The sequence below is a fragment of the Peromyscus californicus genome, unplaced genomic scaffold (genome assembly GCF_007827085.1).
Source record: "Peromyscus californicus insignis strain IS unplaced genomic scaffold, ASM782708v3 Scaffold_10__1_contigs__length_136768540, whole genome shotgun sequence".
Taxonomy (NCBI): Eukaryota; Metazoa; Chordata; class Mammalia; order Rodentia; family Cricetidae; genus Peromyscus; species Peromyscus californicus.
In genome coordinates, this window is record NW_026294391.1 from 94686277 (window position 1) to 94713302 (window position 27026).

The window sequence follows — 27026 nt, forward strand, 5'->3', positions numbered from 1 at the left end:
CTTTAGCAATGCATTCTCCTGACATAAACTATAAACTCTCCCTGGGTCTTATTTTGTGTTAGACCTCTGAAGACTGCTTCCATCTCCAAACCAAATTGTCAAATTCAATAGCAAAATATGTGGCCATAAAGATGCATTTCTGATTAAGACAAGGGACACGCTTGTCTTCCCATCAAGTATGGGAAGAATAGGACCATTCCAATTTCAGTATCATTGGAGTACTTTAAAATATCTGGAATCATTCTATGATTCTTCAAAAATGAAGCTTTAAAGCTGGGTAAGAAGAGGCTTAAGGCAGGGCAAGATATTAGGGAGAACTTAGGGTACGAAAAACATGTATTAAACGAATGAGAGAATGGAAATTGCCTCCTTTAAGTGTAATGATTTCATATTATGGAGCAAAAGAAAGGAACATGCAGAGAAGGAAAATGAAATCAAAATCAACACACTCGTCAGCACAACTGTAACCAGAAGCAAAAGATGGCCCTCTCTGGTGGAAGCTTGTGGAAGCTGACTATTCAAAAGGATGAGAAGCCCATGAGTCCCCCAGCTCTCCTATTCTCAGGCTCGTGCTTCCTGAGGACACCTACCTCTTCTTCCAGCTTTACCACCTTTGCCTGGGCGTTGCTCAATGCCTGGTCTCGGATTTCAATGTGTCGCCTTTGGTCTTCATTGGTAGAACGAGCAGTAGCCAGCTCTGCTTCAAGCTTCTCCTTCTCCCGCTGGCTTTCTTTATCTGTGAGGACATGGAATATCAATACTGTCATCCTGAAGCTGGGTCAAAGCCTTAAGTGAGCAAAATTAATGAGTCATATAAATTACATGACAGCATACATGCTTCTAGCACATGGCTGAAAGAATCAAAATTTACAACACTTAGATTTTATCACTGGATCAACTACTAACTTGTTGGGTAAATAAGAAGTAATGGATAAGTACATATAAAATGTCATAAAAAAAGAATTAAGTGCCGGGCGGTGGTGGCGCAAGCCTTTAATCCCAGCACTCGGGATGCAGAGGCAGGCAGATCTCTGTGAGTTCGAGGCCAACCTGGGCTACAGAGTGAGTTCCAGGAAAGGTGCAATGCTACACAGAGAAACCCTGTCTCGGAAAACCAAAAAAAAAAAAAAAAAAAAAAAAAAATTAAGCACTACACAACAACAAACATACATGTATGCATACATCCACATACAGCACAGAGTAAGTTCATTTCCTCCGTTTTCTTTTTATAAAATGTTCTTGTATTGGCAAAAGAGTAACTAAGCTGAGATCTAGAGAAAGCTCTCACAGAAGTGAAGTCCACAGGGCAAGCTTCTGTCCTCAAAGTGGGTGGACAGAGAATCACAATTTACCAAATTAGAATTTCGTGAGCAAAGACCATGGAAACCTGAAGCTGGTTAGGAAACCCTGCACGAGGATTGATTAATTGCTCGCAGCTCAGTATGTACAAATGTGAGCGCTAATTCCCGGGAGAGGTGCTCATACTGGAAGACCCACATTTTTGGAAGTTTTGCCACCAGGTGTTCATCCAGGGTCTCCCTGGAGATCAGAAAAAGGAATCTCCTTGCGTTATCAGCAGCAGGAGGGGAAAGAAAGCATTTTGAAATGTACCAGAGCATTTTGTTCTTCTCAACACAGCATGCCCTGAGGAGAAACTGTTTAACCAGAAACTAACTTGCTGAAATATTTTGGATAATAACCAGTCTGGACGAAGGATGATAACGTCCATTTTAACATGTTCCAGGCTGGAAAACAAGAAATACCTGACTCTAGGCCCCTCTGATCACATTGCAGTAAACAGAGGTGGGGACTGAGTCACCTTTGTAAGGTTTACAGTCCAAAAGCACAGACTCAATAAAACAAAAAAACCTAATCTTAGGGCTAGATACCATTTCACTTGCCACACACCTTATGCTACATCAGAAAGGAGTATTATGCTCAGAACAATACAGGGCAAGTATTATTCAAAGGCTTGTCTACTGCAGTTCTTCTTAGCCACTACATAATTCCTGCTATTCAACAACAATAACCAAAATAGCAGAACTGTTTTTAAACTAAAAGACAAAATGCACAGTTTTTTAAAAGACACAGCCTGCATCAGAACCTGACCCAGGTAAGTTAAGGACGTTGGAATGGTCAGATCATATCTTTGAAATGCCTTTGATTGATAAGCTTAAGTTTTTACTAAGAAAAAGTAGACAGCATGCGAAGACAGGAAAGGTATGTAAGTAGAAAGATGGACATTCTAAGAAAGGATAAAAACACTCCATCAATAAAAAGCACAGGTAACATTGACGTTTTCTTTAATCCATATTTGTTAAGAATTCAATGAGATAATTGTGATGTATTTAAATGAAAGAAACATGAAAAAGCACCAACAAAACTTAGTAAAGAGAATGACAATAACCATCCCCAGGATTCAATGATGGAAAAGAATCATATCGCTTCAAAATGTCTTTTATTAAGATGTGACTAATTCTTTTATATTAGTTTTTAAAATGTGAAGGCTAAGTCTCACCTGTAAAAGTAGCAATTTTGTTTCTGAATTTGATACTAAAATACAGCTACAAGGGACCTTGACATATAGTTATGTCTCATGTTTTTCCAGGTACTTCTGTTATCTAGGACAAACTTCATACCAGAAACTCAAAGAAATAGTTTAGATTTGGACCTTATCTTCATGATGCCAGCTTGGCCTCATTTCTCACTGTGACATTACATACATCGATCTGAATAGATGTACCTTGAAAAGCAGTGAACATTTGCTGAACACTCACCACGGATCAGGCATGGTGCTGGCTGAATCCTCAGAACAAGGATATGAGCTATTACTCTTCACTGCTCTATTTGCATATGAGGAAACAGGACTTGGAGAGCAAGCATGACTAACTTGCACTAGCTCCCACAACTGGAAAACGAGGGGTGAACTCCATACTGAGGCTCAGCCTATGGAAGCCCCTTCTACTGTACCCAACTGCCTTCTGGGTGAAATTGTTTCTGTCTCTCTGGGGTTGCTGGAGTACACTTCCAGAGAAGGCTTTTCAAAAGCGCTTTCTTTTTTCCTGCTACAGTTCCCACTGCAGGCCCCTTTGGATGCCCAAAGGCAAAAGAAAGGGGTCATAAGGCATGCTCTCTTCCCCACGTAGTTTTAGAATCACTGAGAGTGTTTCACTCTGCTGTTAGTGTCGTTTGGTTTAGTACATAAGTCCATTTTATAAACCCACAGCAGAGCTCTGCGAGCACCTGAAATAGCATTTCTTCACGGAGAGGAGTGCAAACAAGCAGAATCCATATGTTTTGTTTTACTCTGGGAGGCTGCCACCATCTTCCTGCCACTGAACTAGCTTCCAGGGTAACAGTGACACCACAAAAGCAACTTTACAATTTACCCCAGGTTCTGATGACACCGGAAAAACAACATTCCTTGCTCTTAGATGACTGACAAAGGACTGGGAGGCTCTGGGCAAAGAGGAAGAAAAACTGTTTGGAAGACAGAGCAACCCAGGCAGGGAAGGGAATATTGTAAAGGAAGATCAAACAGACTTGTAAAACGCTAACTGGAAACTGCACAGAATGACATGAAAGCATCATTGGGAGGCCCAGCAAAAATAGAAGAGACTGACAAGTCCCCACCAAGCAGGACGGCAGTGGGAGCTGCACTGAGGGTGGCTGGGGCAGGGCGAAGCCAAGCTTAAGCGGCTGCACGAACAAGGACGCTTCATCTGTTCTCAACCCAATTTCTTCTCCCAGTGGACTCAATCTACTATGAAGTTTTTATTGCTGCTTTTATTATAGCAATTGGAAAGAATTAGGCATTGTCTAGCTGGGTGGAGTCCATTAGGGGCCGATAAAGAAGGGGATTAACTCATTGTTACAGTCCTAGGAGTATTTCCAGACAAAGGAAACACTATGAGGAAAGCATAACTCTGCTCAGCCCTGTACCCTCTAACTCTGTGAGCAGAACCATGAATTCAGGTCATAGCAGAGGCCCTTCCTTCTCTGGCTATCTTCACAATCTGTCAGTGTGGAATGATAAGTGTTGAATAGGGAGTGCTGGTACAGGCTGGGGATTCCAAACATGAATCACTGTCCTGCATGTTCATCCCATCTACCAGAGCCAGTATATGGACTCACCTACAATAATACTTTTATCGTTATTAAGGACAATATTCCCTACCAATGACAGGGATCCTAATGGGCTTTTCTGACTTCATACAGAGAACAGTCCTTTGCTGTGACTAGAGGCTGTGGCAGCAGACTTCCTGGTATTTCACGCAGTAACAGGAACAAGATAGTCATTCTCTCCTGGTTGTTCTCAAAGGCTAAAGAGAGTCAGGCACCATTTTCATAAACTTTCCTTCCAGCCGTAGCAGCAGCGTTTTCAGACCTGTTACTGCCCGTGCATACATTCCTACCTGCCTGTGGACTTTCCAGACTTACTTTTGGCAAAGAGCTGAGAGATGGTTTTCCTGGTGTCCTCTGACCCCTCGTACTCCTTTTCTGCCAGCTGCTTATTGGCAGACTCTAGACGTTCTGTGGAATATGAAGACACTCAAATCACCAGGGCCGTCCATACACACTTGTAAGCACATGCTGGCAAAAGTCAGCATCTTTTTTGACAAACAGGACGGATGACATAGATCTGAGTTTGCAAATGTGAATCTCAAAACAATACAAGACCTTCTAAAGCAAGAGCCAGATGTAGGGACCCATGCTTTCATCCCCACTACTTGGGAGGGTAAAGCATGGGAATTCTGGAGTACAAGGCCAGCATGGACTACATAGTAAGTCCTGGGCTAGCCTGAACTATGTAGAGAGACGGTGTTTCGAAAAACAAGCAAGCAAACAAACAAACTACCAAGTTCGGTCCACTTGCCCCTCACCTCTCAGATCTCTGTTGAAGTCATGCATCCTTCGAATCTCACCCTCCAGCTTGTTCCTCATGGCTTTCTCCAGAGCCTCTCTTTTGGAAGATGACTTCACCAGATTCTCATATGCCTCTGAGACTCGCTGGATTTCTGTCTCCACCTTAACATTAAAAAGAAAGATGGTGTTGCCACTAGGAGTTTAAGGGGACAGACAGTTTAGAACCATATATGTATGCCACACTTTAGTGGCATCATTTTTCAGAGCTTACATATGGCCAGGAGGCAAGGGTAATACAGTTAAGAACTGGGTTTTTAAGAAAGACTCTCCAAGATCAACTGTAAGCTCAGAAAATGATTCAACTGCTTCATGGGATTTCCTTAGGGCAAAAGCAAAGTGTGTGTGTGTGTGTGTGTGTGTGTGTGTGTGTGCACATGTGTACGTGTGTGAGTCTGCATGTATTTCTGTTGGGGTGGAGTGGGGGTTGGGCAGTGTGATTTCTGCCTTCATGGAAGGCAGTAAGATAAAACAGACTTCACAGGATTTTAATTTCTGAATTTTTTTCTGATTTTGAAAATATTAATAAATACCGTATATTATATAGCAATAACTTTATTTTGAAGCCCTCAAAGGACTTCTGTGTGGTTCTCTCATTGTGTCCTGACATCTGCCCAGGTGATATAACTTGCCCCATGTTAGCAGAGAGAATAGTTAAATTACCTTTCCCAAGTACAAATCAGCACCATATACAAATCAGCAGCATGTATAACCCCTAAAAACCCAAATGGTCAGCAGCATAATTCAATTCACATTCACCACTATTCAATCAAGAGTCAGCTAGTTAACTGTGATGTGTGCAAACCTGAATGAGAACATCCACATTATCCTTGCCTTCAATATAATCAAGTCAGAGAATTTAGGGCACAACACAGATGTAAGGGAACAAGGAGCAAAAAGAAGTTATCCCTGGTTGGGGGAGGGGAGGAAAATCATTTCAGGGAGAGATGGCATTTAGAGTCAGATCCTGAAAGCTGGATTAGATTTCAATGGGCAGAGGTGAGGGGAAGGGTATTCTATTCTGAGTAAGCAAATGCATTCCCAGAATGACCAGGAGTCTAATTTGGCCGGGGACACTGTGTGGTAGCCACAGGGAAGCTAGAGGGATATGGCTGCGAAGATAACCGAAGTCAGGTCATAAAATGGCTTTAAATGCCAGGCATTTGGACTCTACCCTCTAATGACCATCGTCAGTGGGAAACTAGTACCGGTTCTGAACTGAAATTCATGATTTGTGTTGTTTTATGACACTTCTCTGCAAATCTTACAAAATGAGAAGAAAAGCCAAAGATTCTTGTCCAGAATTAGCCAGAATCAGGAAGAAAACAAGAAATTAGACTCCAGAGGTTTTCTGCGACCAGTACAGCTCCCATGCACGTGTACTAACCGCAAAGATTATTTGCATATAATTTGTATAAGACAAATAAAGCCCATGGCCTATTCAGCAATTTTCAAATGAAGGCTGACTCCTGCAAGTCACTCTGCATTTCTTCTCAGTTTTCCACTCTTCCTGAACAAAGCTCAGGGTGCTTTAGGGGGTGAAATAAACAGGCGCCCCAATTGAGGATGGGGGAGGAGCGGTGGGGTTACAATCAACTCCGAATCCAGCTGCCCCCATCTTCAGACTCTTGCTGGAGACAGGACTGCCTGCAAACAAATGAGGCTTACACCACTGAAAAGAGCAGACTTGAAAGTGTTTTTCTCCTTGCAGATGGCACCAAGATAGCAGCACAGAAGGTGAAAACTGGTGAATGGCATTTAGAGACAAGATCTGCAGGGCCTGCGCCTGGTGAAGCTTTTGCATGAAATTCAAGTGCTGGAGAGGAGAAAATAAACATTTCCATTTGAAAGAGCAGGCTTGGTGTTGGTCTGCAAGAGGCAGCCAAGAGAAAGGGAGTGAGGCTTCCTACTTACCACCCAGAAGGGCGCACCTAGAAAGACAGTCCCTTTCTCCATGTGCACAGCCTGCTCCTGAAGGATCTGGTGCTAATCCTTCCCCTTCCCCCTGTGGAGATACCGTCCTCTTGCACAGAGCAGTGCAATGGGGCCTTCTCAGAAAGGCCAGAGCCACTGACTTGGTGTGGGTGATGGATGGGGTGGTACAGAGGGAGAGGGGCTGTGGGTTTCAGGGCTTGCTCACTCTACTTTCTGTCCTCAGGAGCCTCCAGTGCGCTGGCAGTACATGCGCAAAGGCTCGCTCGCTCTCGCTCTCTCTCTCTCTCTCTCTCTCTCTCTCTCTCTCTCTCTCTCTCTCTCTCTCTCTCCTTCCTCCCTCTCTCCCTCCCTCCCTCCTTTCCAGCGCTACCATCTGGTGTGTATGGTCTTTCCCCCACTTTCATTTTCTTCTTCCCCGCTTCCTGTCACCTTTTCTCTACGTCAGCACTGTCTTGAACTCTGCTTCTCCAGACACTCAAGCTGGGACGATCGTGATTTTTCTGACGGGCGTCTACACAAGGGCCAAACAATAAGCGAAATTCCTATTTTGTTCCCTGCACTAGTCACACAAGCCCGCTCCCAGTGTCACCAGGGACCAGATTTGAACTCAGTAACCAGCGATTATGTCAAAGATGAGGCCAGGGCGAGTGAAATTAAAACTTAGAGGAGCTCTACTCAGCTAAACAGGGTTTCTAGGCAATGGACAAAATTCATGTGCAGCACTACTGCAATGTAAGAGAGGGATGTTGGCAAACTGGGAGGAAAGAAAATAGAAAATATAAAATCAAGACAAAGCAATGAATAGCTCCCAATTCACCCTGAGAGCCCTCGATTGGATTTGAAGACATAAAAAAAGGAGGCATCTTTTTCACTATACAACAAACACTTAACTATGGAAAAATAAGCTCTCTCCTCCTTTAGGTAAAAGATCTGGTGTTGGCTAACTCTTAGCTTCATGCAGGCCCCTGAAATTCCCATTCTGCTTCTCTGCTAGAGACAGAGTTGCTGAACAACATAAGGCAAATGTCCTTCCCTCCCCACCTTCAGCCTCAACTTCTTGAACAGTTTGCAAGAAGATCATGCCACATGAGCTCCTCACGGTTAAAAGCTACAAAGAAGCTGCCAAAGGCATAACTCTCGTCACTAATAGCCACTAAGGCAAGAGCTGAGCTTTGGGCCTCGAGGCAGTAAAAGCTAAAGTCCCAGCTGCGGCAAACAGTGCGGGTGGGGGGAACAGGGAAGAATGGGAACTGGGGACACATACTTCTTTTTCTATTTCCTCATTTCCTCTGCCTACGGCTGTCACCTGTCACCCAGCTGTGGCGCTAAGCCTCTTTTGTGTGTCCCCCTCCACGCGCGCACACGCGCAGACACACACACACACACACACACACACACACACACACACACACACACACACCACAGAAAGAGAGCAGATGTTGAAGTGGATCTGTAGAGAAAGACCAAAGCAGTGTCAAAGCCCTAGTGTGAAAGAATTAGGGAGAGAACTCCCACAAGGAAGAGCACTGTCAGCCTTTTCCTGAACCGTACAAAATCTCAGCTGCTGGGATCTTTCTAGAAACTATGAACTATGGCTTTATATTTCTGATTCAAAATCATATGGGGAAAATACAAGCAAGACAAAAAGCCTTTAAATGCTGGCAGGTTTTCCATGAGCACAGGCCTTACTAATACTCTTTATGAAGAAGTATATCTGCTAACTTTTAGAAGAGAACAATGAACCAAGTTTTCTTAAGGTTATAGCGCCTGGGACATCTATGGTATTTTTCTATTAGTATAAATGTAAAATGGTACTTCTATTAAAGACAAAGGGGGACAAAAGACAGTAGTGAGTGTGAATATGATGAAAGTACATGACATGCATGTGTGAAAATGTCATCATAAAGTCCACTGTTTTGTATCATTATGATAATAAAAAGAGAAAAAAGTTAGTGATCCTAGACCGACACAGCTTTTCTAAAGTTTGACCAACATCAGAAGAAGAATCTCAAAGATCTACCCATGCAAGATGGGAAACACGCACAGATGAAACCTTTCTATGGGTATTTAACAAGTCCCACTAGTAAGATCCAAAGAAATCTTTATGGACCCTCAAGGGAGCCCTACCTTCTGTAGTCTTGCCACTTTCTCATAACATCCTTCCAACTCATGCCGCAGGTTCCGATTCTCATCAGAGAGGATCTCAACCATCTGCTGGGCTCTAGAGACGATAGCAAAAGGGTCAGCTGGCATGGGCTGATAAGAAGCAGACTGCTGAGCCCGAGGCATAGCTGAGTAGGCTTCTCCTGGCTGCTGTGCTGGAGGAGGCAAGGCGGGCTGGGAGAGCCGGTGACTCTGATTAGGATGAAAATGCTGCTGCTGCCTTGGCAGGTGAGGAGCGTGGTCCCCTTGGTTTGAGACCAAGGCGTGTTGAGCAGAAGACAATCTAGTAGATTGTGGAGACTGCAGCAAGGCACCCCCGGATGTCAAGGAAGATGTTGGGCTGTGAGGCTGAGAATTCCTTGCTGACAAAGACAGCGAGATGTCCTGTGTTGTCCTGAAAAGCACATAAGGCAAGCTCTGGTTAAGTTCACTCCCAAGGCACAAGTAAATGACACAAGGAGATCCCCTAAAAACACAGGTAAAATGAGAAGCAAGCAGAATTAAATCCCCATCAAAGAACTCTCGAGTTCACTCTTACCGAGACATTTTGTGACTGTCCAAGAGCTACTGCTCACTAGCTATGATCCCCTTGGAGATGAAACCAGATAACCTCTGAGGTAAGTATGGAAATCTTAAGATGGCTATCTCCACATTCATTGCTCAGTCGTTTAAAATTCCTCTTGTACAATGTAATGCTCACGTTCTGACTGAAAACTGAACCTGTCTGAAAAACACTTTATGTATGCAAAGACTTCAGTTTAGGAAATATGTTTACTTGGTTACTTAAAACAGACGTTCAGTTGCCTTCCATCTTCCTATCTGTGACTACCTTTGATAATTCATACACTTAAGAATTACTCAGAGATATGAAGACATTTATTAAATTTAAAATACCAAATAATTATTGTTCATTTCAGTTATCAATTTAATAATACATATTAAGGAGCAATATGGAGGCTTGGAGAAGTTATAGACAACCCTTTTGTACTATTTATAATACACTAAATCACAAAATTTAGGAACTAGAAAGGCTTTAAAGAATTCTTTTCTTGGACAGGGTAAAACTAAAATCCAGATAAGAAAAGAGATGTGCTGAGGGCTTGGGATGCAGTGCAGGGCTGAAACACAAGCCAAGTCCCATCCTGAGTGAAACAAACAGAAAGAGAGAGATGGAGAAAGAGAGAGATTTGGGGAGAAGGAATTATGGTGGTAGTGGTACTGTCCCACTCCCATCTTCTGGCTCCATTAATTTCTAAGCAGTGCTGTACAAATCCCCAACTTATTGCTTATAAAATGTTTCAGAAAGAAAATCTTAGTATATTGTTTAATGTGGCTTTCTGATTTTTGGTACATAATTACTAGATACAAAATATTAATACCAAAGTACAAATGATTTATGCATAACTATTCACTAAAACAATCCAAGTATATGGATGTGTCACACCCCACCATCACCACTAACAGGAAGTGTATATGTCTGTGTATACTGAATGCAAAAAGGTAATTTACCATCCCCTAGCCCAGGCTGAACTCTGTCTGTTCCTGAATTTCTCCACTCAGGGAAGACAGATGGCTAAGAGCATGATTTAGAGCCCAACAATGGGACTCCAGGGACTTATGTTACTACTTACTAGCTCTGTGCAGCCTTGTTCAAATTACTTAGTATAGAAGTTGGAGAGTTGGCTCAGTGGTTAAGAACACTGGCTGCTCTTTCAGAGGACCCAGGTTTGATTCTGAGAACCCACATAACAGCCATGCTCCAGGAGATCTGATGCTGTCTTCTGGAGGGCATTAGGCATGCATGTAGAGCACAGACATACATGCAAGCAAATCATCCATACATATAAAATAAGTCCTTCTTAAAAAATTTATCTTACTGGGCATAATTGCATATGCCTTCAGTCCCAGCACTCACAAAGCAGAGGCAGGCAGATCTCTGTGAGTTCAAGAGAAGCCTGGTCTACATAGTGAGTTCCAAGACAGCCAGGGCCGCAAATGAACTGTAAAAATACTGAGATTGCCACATATTTTGACTCAATACAAAATATAGCTTTTTATCTACCAGTGAGATATGTTGACCTTGTTAGTATCTTCCCAATGGAATACCCTGTTAATCTTTGTGCTAATTTGCATAAAATTCTTGATAGAAATTGGACAAATGGCCAGAAGCAACTAACTTTTCACTAGCAATTCAGACACTTTAACACATTTCTCGCTCACACACTCCAGTTACCAGCATCCCCAAGAGCTCCTCCCTGTATAGGCTGTTGACAGCTACCAAATCATTCCAAATATTTGCTCATGGACACATCCAATGACCTTGATACTCACAAAAGTATTCTAACCTTTTCATACCCTGGGGTCTGACCTACCATCCCATACACGCCTCTAGCATACATACATTCTTCCAATTTTATACACGTCACTGGAAATAATTGTTAAATATTCAAGAAATCAGGTGAACTACTTGGGCATAAAAGAGATGGCACACTATTCAAGACTACAACTGGAAAACTGATGCCATATATACCCTTTCTTTCCAAGAGCTCAAAACACTCAGTTGTTCTAAAGCCTGGGGTAGTTTATGAACTGGTTTCCATTCTGTGGACCTTCACTTTCTTAACCACTGAGCCATCTCTCCAGCTCCGACCTTCACTTTCTATACATGTAAAAACAATTATGTGTTCCCTTTCTAAGAGCTGTTTCAATTAATGTGTAATACAGAGGTAGACTACTCTGTGATTTGGGAGGAGGGGGCCTTTGAATATCTTGAAGAGAAAGAGGGTCTTAAATTTCATATTCTCCAATCCTACTTCCAAAGTTTAAGGGAAAAAAATCACAACACTATCTTTTGCCCTCATTCTCAGGATTTTGAAGTCCACTGCCTGGGAGGTATTCGCTCTAAAAGACTGAACACAGAGTTTCAAACTGGGCTTCCTCTCCACAGCTCCCCTGGGAGCTTATCAAGCAAAGGGGGCCTTTTGCTCAAACAAACTTAGGCATCTGCTTCCCTCCCTCCCTAAAGGGTAAATGGCCTGTCAAAGGCCCTGGACAGTGCACAGCTTCTCGGGGGTCTAGAAAAGGATCCTGCAAGGTTTCCGGAAGGTCTCTGGGGTCAGATAAGCCCAGGATGAAGATAAGCGAAAACAAAGCAGCTGCCCCTTGACTCCCCAGGCTACAAAAGGAAGCAGAGGGTTGGAAAAACCAAGGCAGTCCCCGTCACTGGCAGATCTACAAACAAGTAAAGGCTTGGGTCGTCGAAAAAGTAGAGAAACGCTCCAGGCAAAGGAATTCCATCTGCGCTTCAACATCTGCCTGCCACCAAAAGGCAGGGCGACATTAACACTGGAATAAGGTTCCCTCTGAGAACAGGGGGCTCAGGGAAGAAGACACAGGTTGAAGAGAACTCTGGCATATGTCAGAGGAAACGAAAAACACACTGAAGATTAAATAATAAAAGAAAGAGTAATGATAGCAATAAATAAAGTGGCAGACGACGTGAAGGCAGTGCACTCTCCAGGTCCTTCCACCCCACAGCAGCTGGAAACACTCCCCACTGACATAACTAACTGGGAACAACAGGCCACCGGAGACAATAGAATCACATGATCCCATGGACAATCGGATCGGCCTCTCTGCCTCTTCTCCCCAATACCCTGCTCCTTCCTGAGACTCATGGGTTACTAGGTGCTCTGCAGAAGAGAGGACCTGGCTGTCTATGCAGGAGACCACTCACCAAAATTAGGCTCCTCCCCAAAGCTGCTTTGAGAGAGAGGATATATTCTCAAAGAGAACTTGTAAAGACAAAAGGAAAAGGAAAATACACACACACACACACACACACACACACACACACACACACACACACACACTTACCAAACACAGACCTTGCTACCCTGCTACCTCCATGACTAGGGTCCCCATTCTCTTTGGTCACGTTCACATGCACACCCACCTACCCACACAGAGTACAAGTACTCCCCCCACCTTTCACAAATAGCCTAGAGCCAGCTTCTCACCACCGAAATGGTGCCTCTCCCAGGCTCTGTCACAGTGAATGTGAGTCGTGGCGTAGCTTGTGAATAATTCCAGGCTGTTCCAATTGCACAAGTAACTCTGTTCTGAACTACAGATTTAGGTCACCCTGAGATTCTGTTCAACAAGCATTTCAAGAAACCTCAGATCTGGGCATGATTTCAATAATTGAAAGGGGGTGGCTGCTATATAAACAGAAATGATTTCATTTTTTAAAAGCACTTGATCAGTGTGTAAACCCAAGATGCAAAAGGGGGTTCAGTACTCAGAAAGACCAAGATTTAGACATTTAAAAATCCTTCCCATGGCTTGGCCTTATTTCCCATCTGGAGGTCTGAACATTCAAGCTATTTATTTTTTTAAGTAGGGAGGAGGGCATGGCGATGATGAAGTAATCAAAGGATTGTTTATAACATTTTGTTCGTTTTAACAGCAAATCTCCAACATTTCACTGAATCTCTGAAGGCAAATGAAAGTGGTGTTTTCTTTTTAACAGCAGTTTGTTAAAAAAAAAAAAAAACCTTACGTTTTATCCTGATCTGTCATTTGTGGTTTCAGAATTAAGAACATAGGCTTTCTATTTTTTTAAAGTTTTTTTTTTTTTTTTCTGTGAGCCGCAGCTACTTGGGAAGATATTCACAAGCCATACAGGAAATAAAGGAGGAAAACGTGTCAGCACTTAAAAGCAGTAGACTTCTGGAAGGCTGTTGGACTGCCTCTTTTTGCCAAGGATCTGTCGATAGGTGCCCCTCCTCCACACAGGGCATGCAAAAATGCTTTGAGACAGAATTTATCTGATGTATACCCAAACTTCCAATGGAACACCTCTAGCTTAGGCAACTTCGTTATTTGTCCAGCATATCAAGCACACTGTTCCTGTCCCATAGAGAAGCAACTGTTAGAGCATACCTGTGTGTTAAAGTACTGCTCAGGGGCTGGGGGTGGAGCTCAGTGGAAGGGCGCTTGCTTAGCATGCTGGAGGCCCTGGATTAGATGCCCAGCACGGCCAAAAACAAACAAACAAACAAACAAAAAACAAAAACAAACGTAGGTCAGCATGGGCTTTGTCGTTTCAAGGGACATAAATAGAGTGAGATCCAGAGATAATTTAAAAGGAAGGAGAAAAGATACATATCTTCCTATAAGATATATGCAGCCTAATTTCTCTGGTTGTTCAATCAGTATGGGAAGGAAAAAAAACCCTCTTTGTCTCATTATTTATTTAGGCAGATCAAAGAGCTTTTCCATCTAGCTTCAAACACTGTGGGAGTCATTTCAGATCACAAACAATACTGGTGACTGAGTTCTGAAAATAGCTTTCCTGGGAAGGCGGGCCATGTGCTGAGCTGGGGCTCGGGCTTCAGCTCCACACCCTAGCCAACACACTCTTCCACAAGGCAACCGATCAGACGTCCGCCCATCCACAGGCCAGAAGGGAGGCAGTGCCTCAGATGCTTCCATACTGATGGGAAATCCAAAACAAAAGCCCGAGGCTTCCTTGACATTTTTCCTAGCTTGAATGGATTTCCACTAAGCTGTGCAATCCAAGGGTGCAGGCCCTCCCTGGGTCTTCCATTTCACTGGGCAGTTGGGAACTGGCTTCTTGCAGTAGGTGAAAGCTGAATGGCCCTGTTCTGATCCCATTTCCTGTTCTGAGATGATTATCAAAAGTTAGGCTCCTGTCCTCTGAAAACTGCAGAGGAACTTGCAAAGGGTTAAGAAGTCACCCTGGGCTAAGGAGAAAAAAAAATCCTAAACCGGTAAGACAAGGGGAGGAGCCTAAAATGAATTGCCTCTGGATAAAAAAAAAAATCAGGACCTGGAGGGGAGAAAAGAAATACCAGGAAATGCTAGGTAACTTCTCTTACCTCCACCCTACTCCACCCCAAGTGCCTTACCTCCTGAGTCACCAATTTCAAGCCAGGAGGTTCTTTCCCAAATGAATGAATGGACAAGAGGCAAAGAGGAAGATACCAATGAGATCACAGTCTTGGACTGTGAGCCACCCAGGGCTTCAATGCTTATGGACACCCATCATTACCTAACACTGGAAAGAGGCCAGGACGCCACGCATAACTATTCCCATTGCTGTCATAGTTTAACCCTTCCCCTGTGCCATGGTCCTGAAAGTCTACCAAACAGTAATCATACAAATAATTAAAAAGAATCTTAGGATTGGGTAAATAATCCAAATGACAATGGGTGCTGAATGATTAAGAAACAGACTTAGGAAGAAGGAAACATACAACACAAGTGATAGAGTAGTTTTCCACCTGCATTTTAGCATCTGGAAGAACTTCTACAGAGATAGTGTGAATTTAACCTAGATGCTTATAAACATGAAAGGCAGCTGCCTAACAAACTCTCTCCAGAAGAACCAAGAAGCAGCTTAGGCATTTCCTGAAGCAGGACCTGAAGTTCAAGGCAAGGAACGTTCTGAATAGGTACATGTATATAATTCTTCTTCCACCAACAATCATATCTCCCTGGCTGTTTAGTATTGAAAAGTATCACAATAATTGTCTGAGAAAGTGTATCTAACAGGAAACAGATAGACCGGTTCACACATAAGAGTGATTTGTGAATTATGGAAGTGATAAGATTTTGCAGACTTATAAAAGTCCAAGAAAATTTGCTTCTGCTTTTTAAGAAAGGCCTTAAGAACTCGGAAGATTAGAAACATTGACCCTTCTTCCAGAATCCTAGGAGGCAAGAGCAAATCAACACTAAAATAAAGCATTTCTCTTCTTTTCAGCCACTGGGCAGCTTGTTATTATTAAACACCTGCCCATTCCTTCCCTTTCCCAACAGGCAGCAGAAGAGGCTGGTTGGGGATGAGGCCAGGAAATGACAGAAAGGGAACTCTTACCTGGCTGCCCCATACTCAGGGGGGTGCTGATACCTCATCAGTTGCCCCTCTGTTCTCCCTGGCTGGTTCAGGCGATGCTCACTATAGAAGTGCCCTGGCTCTTGGGACTTGCACACTACAGACTGGGATGGCATGCCCTTGAAAGGATATTCTGGTGGGGGGCCTCGGTGTTCCATGCCCTTCAGACTATGTTGGCTGGGAGGTGGCCCTTGAGCTTTGTAGAATTCACTGGAACTGGTGGGATTCTTGTAGAGGTCACTGGGTTGTGGTGGGGAGAGGGGAGCACTGGTAACAGGTGGATGGGCTTTAACTCCACTGGTGGCCAGTGACATCTGCATTAGTCTCTCACTCAGGGATCGGACATGCCCTTGCTTAAGATCTCTAAGTCCTTCATCTTGGTGCATCTTCCCAGGATTGAGTCGCTGAACTGATGGGCGTCCCTCGGTTCTCATCTTCTGGTTAGTGACTCCTGTGACATAGAAAGCAGCCCCAACACTGGCATGCTGTTGGCCCCTGAAGTATTGGGACTGGACCTTGGCTTCTTCATAGGTTGGGAGTTCCTCATTATTCTGCATTCGAGGGGACAGCTGCTTCTCCATGCTGATGTTTTCTGACTGGATTTCCTGGCCCTGGGGTTCTTGCCGAGCAGGGTGTGCCACGAGCTGCTGGTGGTGATCCTGGGGACTCAACACGTCACTCTGAGGGCCTGGGTTCCCACTGCCAGTGGAGAATGGAGGGCTATTCCCTGTGGCTTGCTGGTGTATGGCAAGCAGATTACGATTCTCACTAGGATTGCCATAGCGAAGCTGCTCTTGAAGCAGACGTTGCAATACCGTAGTTCCTCCGCTTGGTTGCTCTTCAGAATTTCTCATCTCTAGAGCTGGCGGTGCTTTGTGAAGAGAGAGAGAAATGGGGCACTTGGGCTGCCCTTGACCTGAGAAGGGGAAACAGGAAGCTTAACATCCAGCTGATGTATTAATCAGTCCTCTAAAGGGGAAGAAAATGTGTTTTTGAAGGGGAGGAATCCATTACAGAAACAAAACAGAGAATTGTATTCATAAATCATAGATTAATTCCATGCTTATTGTCTTTAGCAATGATATGTTGAGGAACATTTAGGCCAAAAAGTTGTTTCCTCTTTTACCATGATCTTAATTTCTAAAAGGAGTGGGCAACTTTCGAAGACCTTACAAGGTTCATCTCTCTGTACTCCATTTAAGTTAAAAAATACAAGTCTTATGCTATGGAGGTGAAGACAGAGAAGTGGGCAAAGTTACCCCCTAAACAGGATTTATGAATCAGTTCAGCATGTGATAGAAGAAATAAAATACAAAATAATAACTTAAACAAATAATGGGTAAAGAGAGCTTAGCTGGCACCAAGCATAAATGAACCCTGCCTCAATGTTATTTTTTCTCACATTGCCTATAACTCTGAAACATAATCTTAAAAAAAAATCTTTTCAGTATCCATTTTGGATCTTCCATGATTTAATAAGAAAATGGCTTTGAACAAGTATTACTGACACGTTTCTCTTTAAGGCCACCCAAGGATAGACACAAAGATAGTTTGCTGTTAGGTAGGACAAGCAGGTAGGGGGAAGTCCCTCTTCAATTTGAAATCTTCCTCTGGCAGCATTTAGAAACTGAAAAATCAAACAAGTCCGATGACCATGTCCCTGACTACCTCCTTCAGTTCTTCAAAAGAACTAATATGGATCTTGCAAAATAGATAGCAGCAGCACAAATTATGATTCACATCATAATCATACTACTGTATACAGGGTAACCTAACACAGTACTCTTTTTTTCATGACGTCTATTTTCTCATCTGAAAAACTGAATGGCAAGTCACATGCACCACCCCTTCTCTCCTGACACTCTATTGCCCGTATCAATTTATCAGACACTCAAAGACTCTTTGGAAAGAATCTGTCATGCTAAATACTACAAGTAAACGACAACGCTAAACAATGAAATTTTCACTGCATAGATCTGAAAGAACTTGGTGTGAATGGACATATCACACACAAAGTCACTGTAAGGGTCTACCTACTGAGTGTTGGGTTTCCGAATGAAAATTCTACAGGCTACCTACCAGGTCTCTATCTCTATGATATTAAGTCACCTCCAAGCTCTCTGTAAATCCCTTTCCTTAGTGCTGCAAGACATCCAGACTGTGTACAGCAGATGGACATGCTCAGCCTCTGGCTTTTTTTATTTCTTGATGGTTATCACTACTTGCCTTCCAACTGTTCTAAGGAATAATCTGACCCAACAGTTTCTCTTCCAAAAGCATATTTTATTATTTTTTATTTAGGTAAGTAATTATATTATTGATGGATTTGTTTTGTAATATTAGAAATGAAACTCAGGGTCATAGGCGTGCTAGGCAAGCACTCTACCTCTGAGCTACATTCCCAGGTCAAGAAGCTCTTTTTCTATCACATCCATATTTTGGGGGGAAGTGTAAGCTAACCACCAAAAGGCTAACTACCTTAGCCTTTTCTCTCCACTCCAGTGACATGCTTCGCTTCTTAGATTTGGACTCAAGACTCAAATGTAAAAACCTCTTCTGTTGCCTGAAATTGGACAGATGACTACCAAATTCTTTTCTTCTAGCAAAAAAAAAAAGGGTGGAAACAAGAATGTTCGTAGTTAAAACAAATATCACTTCCAACCCTCTCCCGCAAGGCAGGAGAATGTGGACATTGAGCTGTCCCAGACCCCATACCTTCAAAGGTATGCCACCCCCTCCCATGCCACACCCGTCCATCCAGCACGCACACAGACATGCGCTCATGTGGGTCAGCACACAGAAATGCAGGTCCCACGTGCTGAAGCTCAAGCACAGGCACACACACGCACATATATGCATACCAATGGTTCATACCTATTTCTGCTTTCTTTTAGGCTTAAAGCCTTGATCAGGATAGGGAACTCTTGCTTATGAGCAGCTCCAGAAACCGCAGCAGCAGATTCCCTCTCCCCTAACACTCAGGTTCAGGGTAAGCGCCGGCAAGAGTCCAACCACTGGTCACTCTGAAATGTTCAGGAAGGGTAGGGAGGGAGAAATAAAAATGTCGTTTCTAAGTTGCCACCAAGAGCCGGCCGTTAACCAAACTACTCCTTCCAAGGGAAAGTCTTGTCCCATGTTGCTTGGCTTTTAAATGAGGGGCAGAGTCTATCTCCACTAAGACAGAAAGCAAACCCCACTGGCCAGCAGGTGTGTGCAAGAGGTCATTCCAGTCTCCAAGAGACAGAAAGGCTAAGATGTAACCCTGGAAAGGGCTGCCATGTTCAAGTCTCACAGCCTTGGAAAGCCATGTCTATTGGAACCCTAGGTGGTGGTAAATAACCACAACCATTGTTACCTTGGGGACCAACATTCAGTTGATGTCAGTAGCAGGATAGATTCATGAGTTTAACTGACTTACAACCAAAAGGGAAGGCAGAAATCGTAAGTTAGATCCGGGGTCAAAAAAGACCACTAAATATCAAACTCCTGATTCTACTGCCTCAGTCTCGGATGGGCAGAAGAACAACAAAACTTCAGCCAAGTCATTTAATATTTATTGAATATTGACCATTCCAGACATTTGCCAGCCTCGTGCTAGGCACAATGAGTCATACAGAGATACACAAAACATAGATCCTGCTCTCGTGGAGCTTACAGTCTGATCAACAGCCTATCACCCTTGCAAGAATAGGAAAGCTGAACATCCTACCCAGTTCAAAACAGCAGCCTTTCTCCACGCAGCAGAATATGCCTCAGTTTGCTTTCTTAGCACTTCCTCTGACCCTGTATCTCAGCATGGATTCTATTCCATTTCATTGGAGATGAGATACAAATATCCCATAGATTTGGATTTGAGATCATCCTCATTCACAATTTCTGCTTTGAATCCCTCTACAAACTCCCTCTGTGTCCAACCAATGGTATTGTAAAATGTAAGAGTTTGTGTTTAGGTAAGGACCACATGGACCACATCCTGGTTTAGCCATGACTCATTCATATCACTTTAAAGGAGAAAAAAAACCCTTTAATCCACACCAGAGGCCCTGTGAGAAGCACGGCAATGCAGAAGAAACACATGAGCATCGTTGTATTTTGGGAGCTTTTCCAAAATTTTCAAGTTTAAAAAAATCCACAAAACCACACAGTGATTAATTTAACATTATTTCCTTGCAAGGTTGCCAAAAATAAACTGAGCAGATATAGAGTGAACAAACCCGGAAATTTGTCTTTCCATCTTGTTTTGGTCCAAAGTATAATCATGATCAAAAGCAAAACTGCCTCCAATCTGCAAGGTAATTATTTTAGGGTGTCTCCCCTCATTTCAAAGCAGAGAAACAAGTTTTAATTGGAATCAAAGTTAGACTGTGAATAGAACTATGGTAAATAACTACCACGCTTCTATTGTCCTATTCTGAAGAAAACAATTGTCTGTTTTTCAACTGAAATACTAGAAAAGGGCCCTAGGCTTTCAAATAGAAGCCCCTGGAGAGAAAGTGCCACAGGCTTCTCCAGAACTACTTAAATTCTTCATGCTGACTGAGACTGGCTTTCTTCTGACACCCTGATCTTCACTGGAGAAAACCTTACTTAGCCAAAATCTCTTCTCCCCTCAATTTTGTTCAAGTTTTTCCACATCTTTTTCAAAACCCAAATCACTTTAAAATACCAACTGGACACTGTGTTCACACACTTCCATACCATATCTTTTGGGTTTCCATTTAACAGGAAAGCAAATCAGCTCAGGAAAAAAACAAACAAACCAACCAACCCACAAAAAACTATACAGAGTTCTCCCCAGCTTATGGCTCTTTTTTATAGACCTCCTGTCCATTGGCACGCTAAGGAAAAACACGACACTATTATTAAAGAGAAGATCCTTTGCCTCATGCACAAGAACTGAAATAGGATGAACTCTGCAACCTTTCATTTGCCCACACTTTTAATCATGCCACTGCCAGGGATCTGACATCATCTTCAATCAATAAAATAACCTTGTTGCTCTTGGACACACAGAGAACCTTTGACATTAGTGGACCAGAGAAGAAAGGAAAGACCTAGCTCTGTCTTTACAAGTGCAGTATCAATCTATGTATCCACCTCTTCGGTAACAAGGCAGCAAGGTGAAGCTAAATTCTTGCTCCATTTGCAGCCATTAACCTCTCCCCATATACCTGGAAGTTGAGCCAAACACATTAGTGAGAGCTCAAATGTTTTCCAAGCCAAGACCCAGCAAAATCAACATGACGAGGTGGCCAGAACAAACCATATTTTTGCCCTTCAAATAAATTTTGCAATAAGCCTGTGAGGTCTTCTTTCTTACCCTTCTACTTCCTCCTTCCATTCTGCCCTTTACTACACAAACAAGGATGGAAAACCTAGTCTAGAAAACTGGTTTCTCTGTTAAATTCGGATGAATCTACTTCATACTTTATTTCCAAATAAGTGGAAATCATCCAGGTCAAAATTTCTGTGACTACGTCTTTGTAACTAAAATATCACTCACACACACACACACACACACACACACACACACACACACACACCTTCATTAAAAGCAAGAAGCCTGGACTAGAGAGATGGCTCAGTGGTTAATAGCACTGAATGCTCTTCCAAAGGACCAGGGTTCAATTTCCAGCACCCACAGGGCAGCTCACAACTGTAACTCCAGTTCCATGGTATTATACAACATCTCCTGGCCACCACAGGCACTGCATGCACATAATGCACAAATACAGGCCAAACACCCCTTCAAATAAATAAATCTAACAACAACAAAGCCAGGAAGCCCCAGTAGATTCACATGTGCTCTCAAGTTGGGCCACTTAATGGCCTGATCTCTCATAGACACTACCTTTCCCAAGAAACCTTGCAACACAAAGCACACATTCAGTTCTTTGCATAGAATATCACCGAGTTTCACAGGTAAAAGCACCACAGGCAAGGGCTCTCGAGTCTCACTTCTCAAGTTCAAATCCCAAATCAAGGTCTTCATTAATTGATCTCATCCATATTTTCTTTACCTCCATGTGTCTCTGTGACATCACCTACAAATTAGGATCAATGGTGTCCACATAACCTAAGATTGTTATTAAGATTAAGAGAAGTAGGGGTATTCCATATAAAGTATTAAGCATGAATCCTTACACACAGTAAAGACTCAAAAAAGTTAACTACTACTATACTTACGTTGATTTAGTGTTTTTTTTCTAGAATGCTTTAAAAAATTTATGAAAGTTGTTTGATTTAAAGTCCCTATTTGCATCTCAGTTATTGGTGCAGGGTTTCTTAAGCCATCAACGGCCAGAATTCGGAAGACTCTTGGGAGATCACTTAATGGCCCACAGTTCTGTAACTTGCATACCAGATAGGCACTTGCTCTTGCTTAGGAAATTTGTAAGTGAAGAAGGGCACTGATTCTTTTCTATGTCATTCATTGCCTATATCATGTTGGAAAATTACTGTAAGGCCTTGAAATTTTCAGCTCTTACTGAGCATCATGTGAGAAATCTGTTTCTAAAACATTTAATTCATTAAAAAAACTTATTACATTTTAATTTGTTTATTTTTTATTTATCAATCTATTTATTTATTTAGTTTGTGTGTGCGAGTGTGTGCACGTGCATGTATACACCAGTGTGTGGGCATGTACACCATGTTGTGCATGTGAAGATCAGACTTCAACTTGCTGGAGTTATTTGTCTTCTTCTACCGTGCAGATCCCGGAGAAGGAACTCAAGTCTTCTCAGAGGCAGGTGCCTTAACCTCTGAGTAATCATGCCCAGACCAGAATTGGCCATTTTTTTTTTATCCCACTTACACTTGCGTTTATCTTGCTCTGAAGCAACTGACTCAAACATATTAATGGGCAACAAAATTATGACGTAGACAGTGGAGGGGCCAGTGAAACCCAGTAGGGTGAATCCTGTCCCTGCCACTCTTTATCTTCTAATATATATTCATTTATAAAGAGGACTGTTAGATCATGTTACCCCATCTCGCCACTTAATACCTCAGGAAAACTATAAGGGATCCGTAAAATCAGGATGGACATAAAAGGAAGATTTAAGAATCTACCTAAATACCCGCTGCCTTAACAATCTCCTCCCCACTATGGTATTGTTATTTACACATTATTTTTATAAACAACATAAACATAGCATGCAAATATTTATAATAATGAAGATAAATCACTTATAAATCCAGTACTTCAGCATTGTTAATATTTTTGAACGTTCTATTTAGACCTTTGCAAAGCAATGAAAAACACTTGTTTTTGTTTTTGGAGACAGGGTCTCACTGTGTATCCCAGACCAACCTGGAACTCACTATGTAGTCCATGCTGGCCTTAAACTTGTGGCAATCATTCTACTCAGTTTACCCAGTGCTGGGATTACAGGTATGAACCACCACAACCAGCACAAAGAAATATTAATATACCCATAATATATAATAATACAAGCCTTTTACCCATGTTTTGGCATAGACATCATAACAAATATTGTAATGGTCATGTAAGAGTCCATTAAATGAGTATATCAAGATGCACTTACCCATTTTCCAATTAAGATAGTCAAATGGTTTCCAATTTTGTGCTAGTCTAAATAATGTTATAAAAACATCTTTGTGATTTAACCCTTTGCCATATTTTCGAAAAATATATTTTCTTAATGCTATTAATAAAATCTTAATCCTAATAAATATTGTTTCTTAATGATACAATAAATATTGTTTCTTAATGATATAATCCCACAAGTGAAATTAATGGGTCAAGGAGCACAAATGTTTGTGACAATCCATTAAAAATAAATAAACCAAGAAAAAGTAGCAGAACACCAAAGCCCATGAAATCTTTCTTTCACTTAATAGAATGTTCTTCTGCCCCCGTTTCTCCACCAGGTCAGAGCAGGGCTCTGGGGACACTGAGAAACTAAAGCCAAGAGAAGCAGTGGAGGACCTCAGTGACTTTTGAAATGGCAGAGAGTGGAATGTGGGCTCCCCGAGGAATCTAGCTTGCATGCACTTGCCCCAAATTGCCACTTGGCCAAGAAGCTAATTAGTAAGAACATCAGATGGGTGAGAACAGGTTCATGGCCTGTAATGGCTTATATCATCTTTCATTTTTGCCCTTGGAAAGGTCTGACAGTCAGCTTGAAGACATTCAGTTCTAGTGACCCAGCCTGTTACTTTCTGAGAACAGAATTTTTTAGTTTTGAGATCCCAATCTTCAATGTATCCTAATGGGTGTGTTGCTATATAAAACTAAATGTATATGAGCAAGGGATCTCTGTGCATGCCTCTATTTGCAGCTTCAGTGAAAGTAGCACCTTAAAGGGTGACCTGATTTAATATAATATGAATAAATGCCATCTGTTTAAATGGCCAATGTGTTATAGACACAAGATTATGTACATATTTGACCATTAAAAAACCACCTAGGTTTTAGGTAGGAAAGGAAGGCAGCAGACCAGAGATGTCCCTGGCTTCACATGATGGGTGTTTCTTTTTTTCACTTCTTTTCCAGAACTCTCAGAGAAGTGTAGTTCAGCCACTCCTTCAAAGATTTTCACTAATCCCTCTCCATTTCTTGCCTGCCCTGAATTCTGTCTGCTCAGTATAGAAAAATGAGTTCTGTTCTCTTTATGTTCCCATGGTCCTTTGTATACAGCTCAATTTTAGCACTAATCACAGTGTATTATTCACCAACATTTAGTGAGCATTTACTATAGCTAAAAGTGTTTAGATTTCACTTATACCAAGAAGACACTGGAGTAGAAAAAAATGACAAATAATCTGAGCTGGGGAAATAAGAGGTCTCAGGAAAGATGAGTCTAACCTAATAGTTTTATAGAACACAGAAGAACTATGAACTATTATCACTGACAATGCACAAAGAAAAAATCTCTGAGCTGAGTAGAAGGTACTGAATTTGGGGACCAACATGATTTCAAAGACATACTGAAATACATCTTTGGAAGTCATTGGTATATATTTCAGTGCTAAAGTCATAAGAGAGAGCTGGACCACAGAATAAGAACAGAATTCACCAAGGCCAAAAGAATTATGGACCCTTGAAGAAAATAGTCATTTGAGGATCATGTACGTTGGAAATGTGAAACCAATTCCTCTGTTTACTCTCAGGTCACCTCCTCTGTATAAATTCAATCAAGCAGACCTTGCTTCAGGGATGTAAGTCCTCAGTAGTAATTCAGAGACATAAAAGAAGGTAATTCTAGTCATTTGTGCTTCTCAGTGTCCAGGAAGAAGTCACAGCAAGTTGGGCCAGAAATGGACATGCAAGTTGCTCGAATATGAGATCTTGGAGAACATGGGATGAGTGTATGCTATTTCTATCCCAGTACCTAAACCAGTAACTCGTATATTCTGTGTGCTCAATAAGTGCATAAAGAGTGAACAATAACTTTCCAAAGGTTTTGATAGAAGCTACAACAGAAGAAAAGGTATAAAAGACATAGAATACTAACATTATTATTACCTTTAGTTTCTCAGCCTTCTTTCTAAAGAGTCGCTGGTTCTTTCACTTCTGTCAGCAGCTGTGGGTGGAAGTAAAGACAAATGTGACCAACTCCACTTTACAACTGGAGGAACCCAAGTCGCGAGCAGAGAGCTAATGTTAACTAACTGCATCAAGGTTTCACTGTTGCTCACCAGTAGGGTCAGGATCTTGTGAGTTCCTGCCCTATGTTCAGGTAAAAGAAAAACTTCTTGTCTGGTTTTGAACAAGACAGTTTACAACAGAAATTCTTTAATTACATTTTAATTTTAATTTAAAATAAGAGAAACTCATTCAAAGAGCCAAATCCCCTCAGCAGTCTAAGTAAGTTTGTTTCATCTACAATGAAGTATTAAGACATTTCCCCACGCGAACAGGACGACTGGCGCCATCTAACTTTTGTGAGTGTTGTGCTGACATAATTCGAGTCCCCCATTTTGCTGCACAACTTGGGAAAGAAGCCCCATTTGCCTTCAGTCAGGTTTTTTTGTGTCTGAGTGGGGCTCAGGTGCCGACTGCAGGTGTGGCATCCAGCAGGTGCATGGATAAGAGCCAGTGTTTTATATCTTCATGCCAAAGAACCTGAGTCACTCTCCTCCTCCTGCTGCTGATCTGCAAGAACCGCAAACCTAGTTCGACTGTGTTGCCTTGTAGAACCGAATCTAGACCCTGCCTTGTCAAAGAAGGACTAGAGTAAGATCAGTTATGCCACCCATCATATAGCCTAAGCAACTGCCCCACTAACAGAAACTAATGCAGGCATGGCCCGTGGGGAAAGCATCAGGGACTGTGTATAAAGAATGACTACAAGCTATGGAGGGAAGGGAGGCTCAAAGTAGACCTTATATTTGATCCCTCCATTAGAATATCTATACTTCTGCACATGGGCCTGAAATCTCAGAAGCCAATATCTATTTCCCTAATATAGAAACTATTAGGAAGCTTGTGCTTATGGTTAGCCCCACCCCAACCCTTCCCCTTCATGCTACCAAGGAAGAAGTGCTTAACCTGGTCACAGAAACAATCGGATCAGAAAACTTACCACACTGCCCTACACAATCCTAATTGGCAGCCTCTGGCAAAAAGAATGCTCTAGAGGGTAAAGCCGGTCATCAATATTTTTTTAGCTCCAAAAACTGTTTGCTTTAGAAAACAATCTGCTTCTCTCTCTCTCTCTCTCTCTCTCTCTCTCTCTCTCTCTCTCTCTCTCTCTCTCTCTCCCCCTCTCTCCCCATCTCCTACCCCTGACATATGCATGGACTCAGGCAAACACACACACACACACACACACACACACACACACACACACACACACGCATACACACACACACAGGTAGGGATAAACAGAAAAAGAGAGAAGAAAATCATAGAAGAAAAGAAGACAGACATGATCCATTGTATTTCCCCAATTCACACAGAGAACTCCCATTAGTAAGTTGTGGTTCACAGCTCATGAGCCACAAGGTAAAAGCAGATACTAAATTAAAATGGGATCACTGTGTAAATGAGTAAAACACAGATCTGAACAGAAAGCCCAAAGGTAACAGAGGGAATTCGATTTCTTCAAAATTG

General features: G+C 42.2%; 1 protein-coding gene across 5 annotated transcripts in view; it reads right to left on the reverse strand.

Moving 5' to 3' along the window:
* Positions 1-27026, reverse strand: part of Amot (angiomotin) — a 60657-nt gene that overhangs the window by 26856 nt on the left and 6775 nt on the right. For 3 of the 5 annotated variants that reach the window (XM_052737734.1, XM_052737707.1, XM_052737745.1), the window contains exons 2-9: positions 25437-25494; positions 18818-18966; positions 15926-16859; positions 13966-14040; positions 8986-9415; positions 4884-5028; positions 4441-4533; positions 591-736 (exon numbers count right to left, since the gene is read on the reverse strand). In XM_052737734.1, the coding sequence (XP_052593694.1) occupies positions 591-736; positions 4441-4533; positions 4884-5028; positions 8986-9415; positions 13966-14040; positions 15926-16797 (1761 nt within the window). In that variant the 5' untranslated portion in view covers positions 16798-16859; positions 18818-18966; positions 25437-25494. The remainder of the gene's footprint in view (positions 1-590; positions 737-4440; positions 4534-4883; positions 5029-8985; positions 9416-13965; positions 14041-15925; positions 16860-18817; positions 18967-25436; positions 25495-27026) is intronic. The other 2 variants (XM_052737715.1, XM_052737724.1) reach the window with 2 other exon arrangements.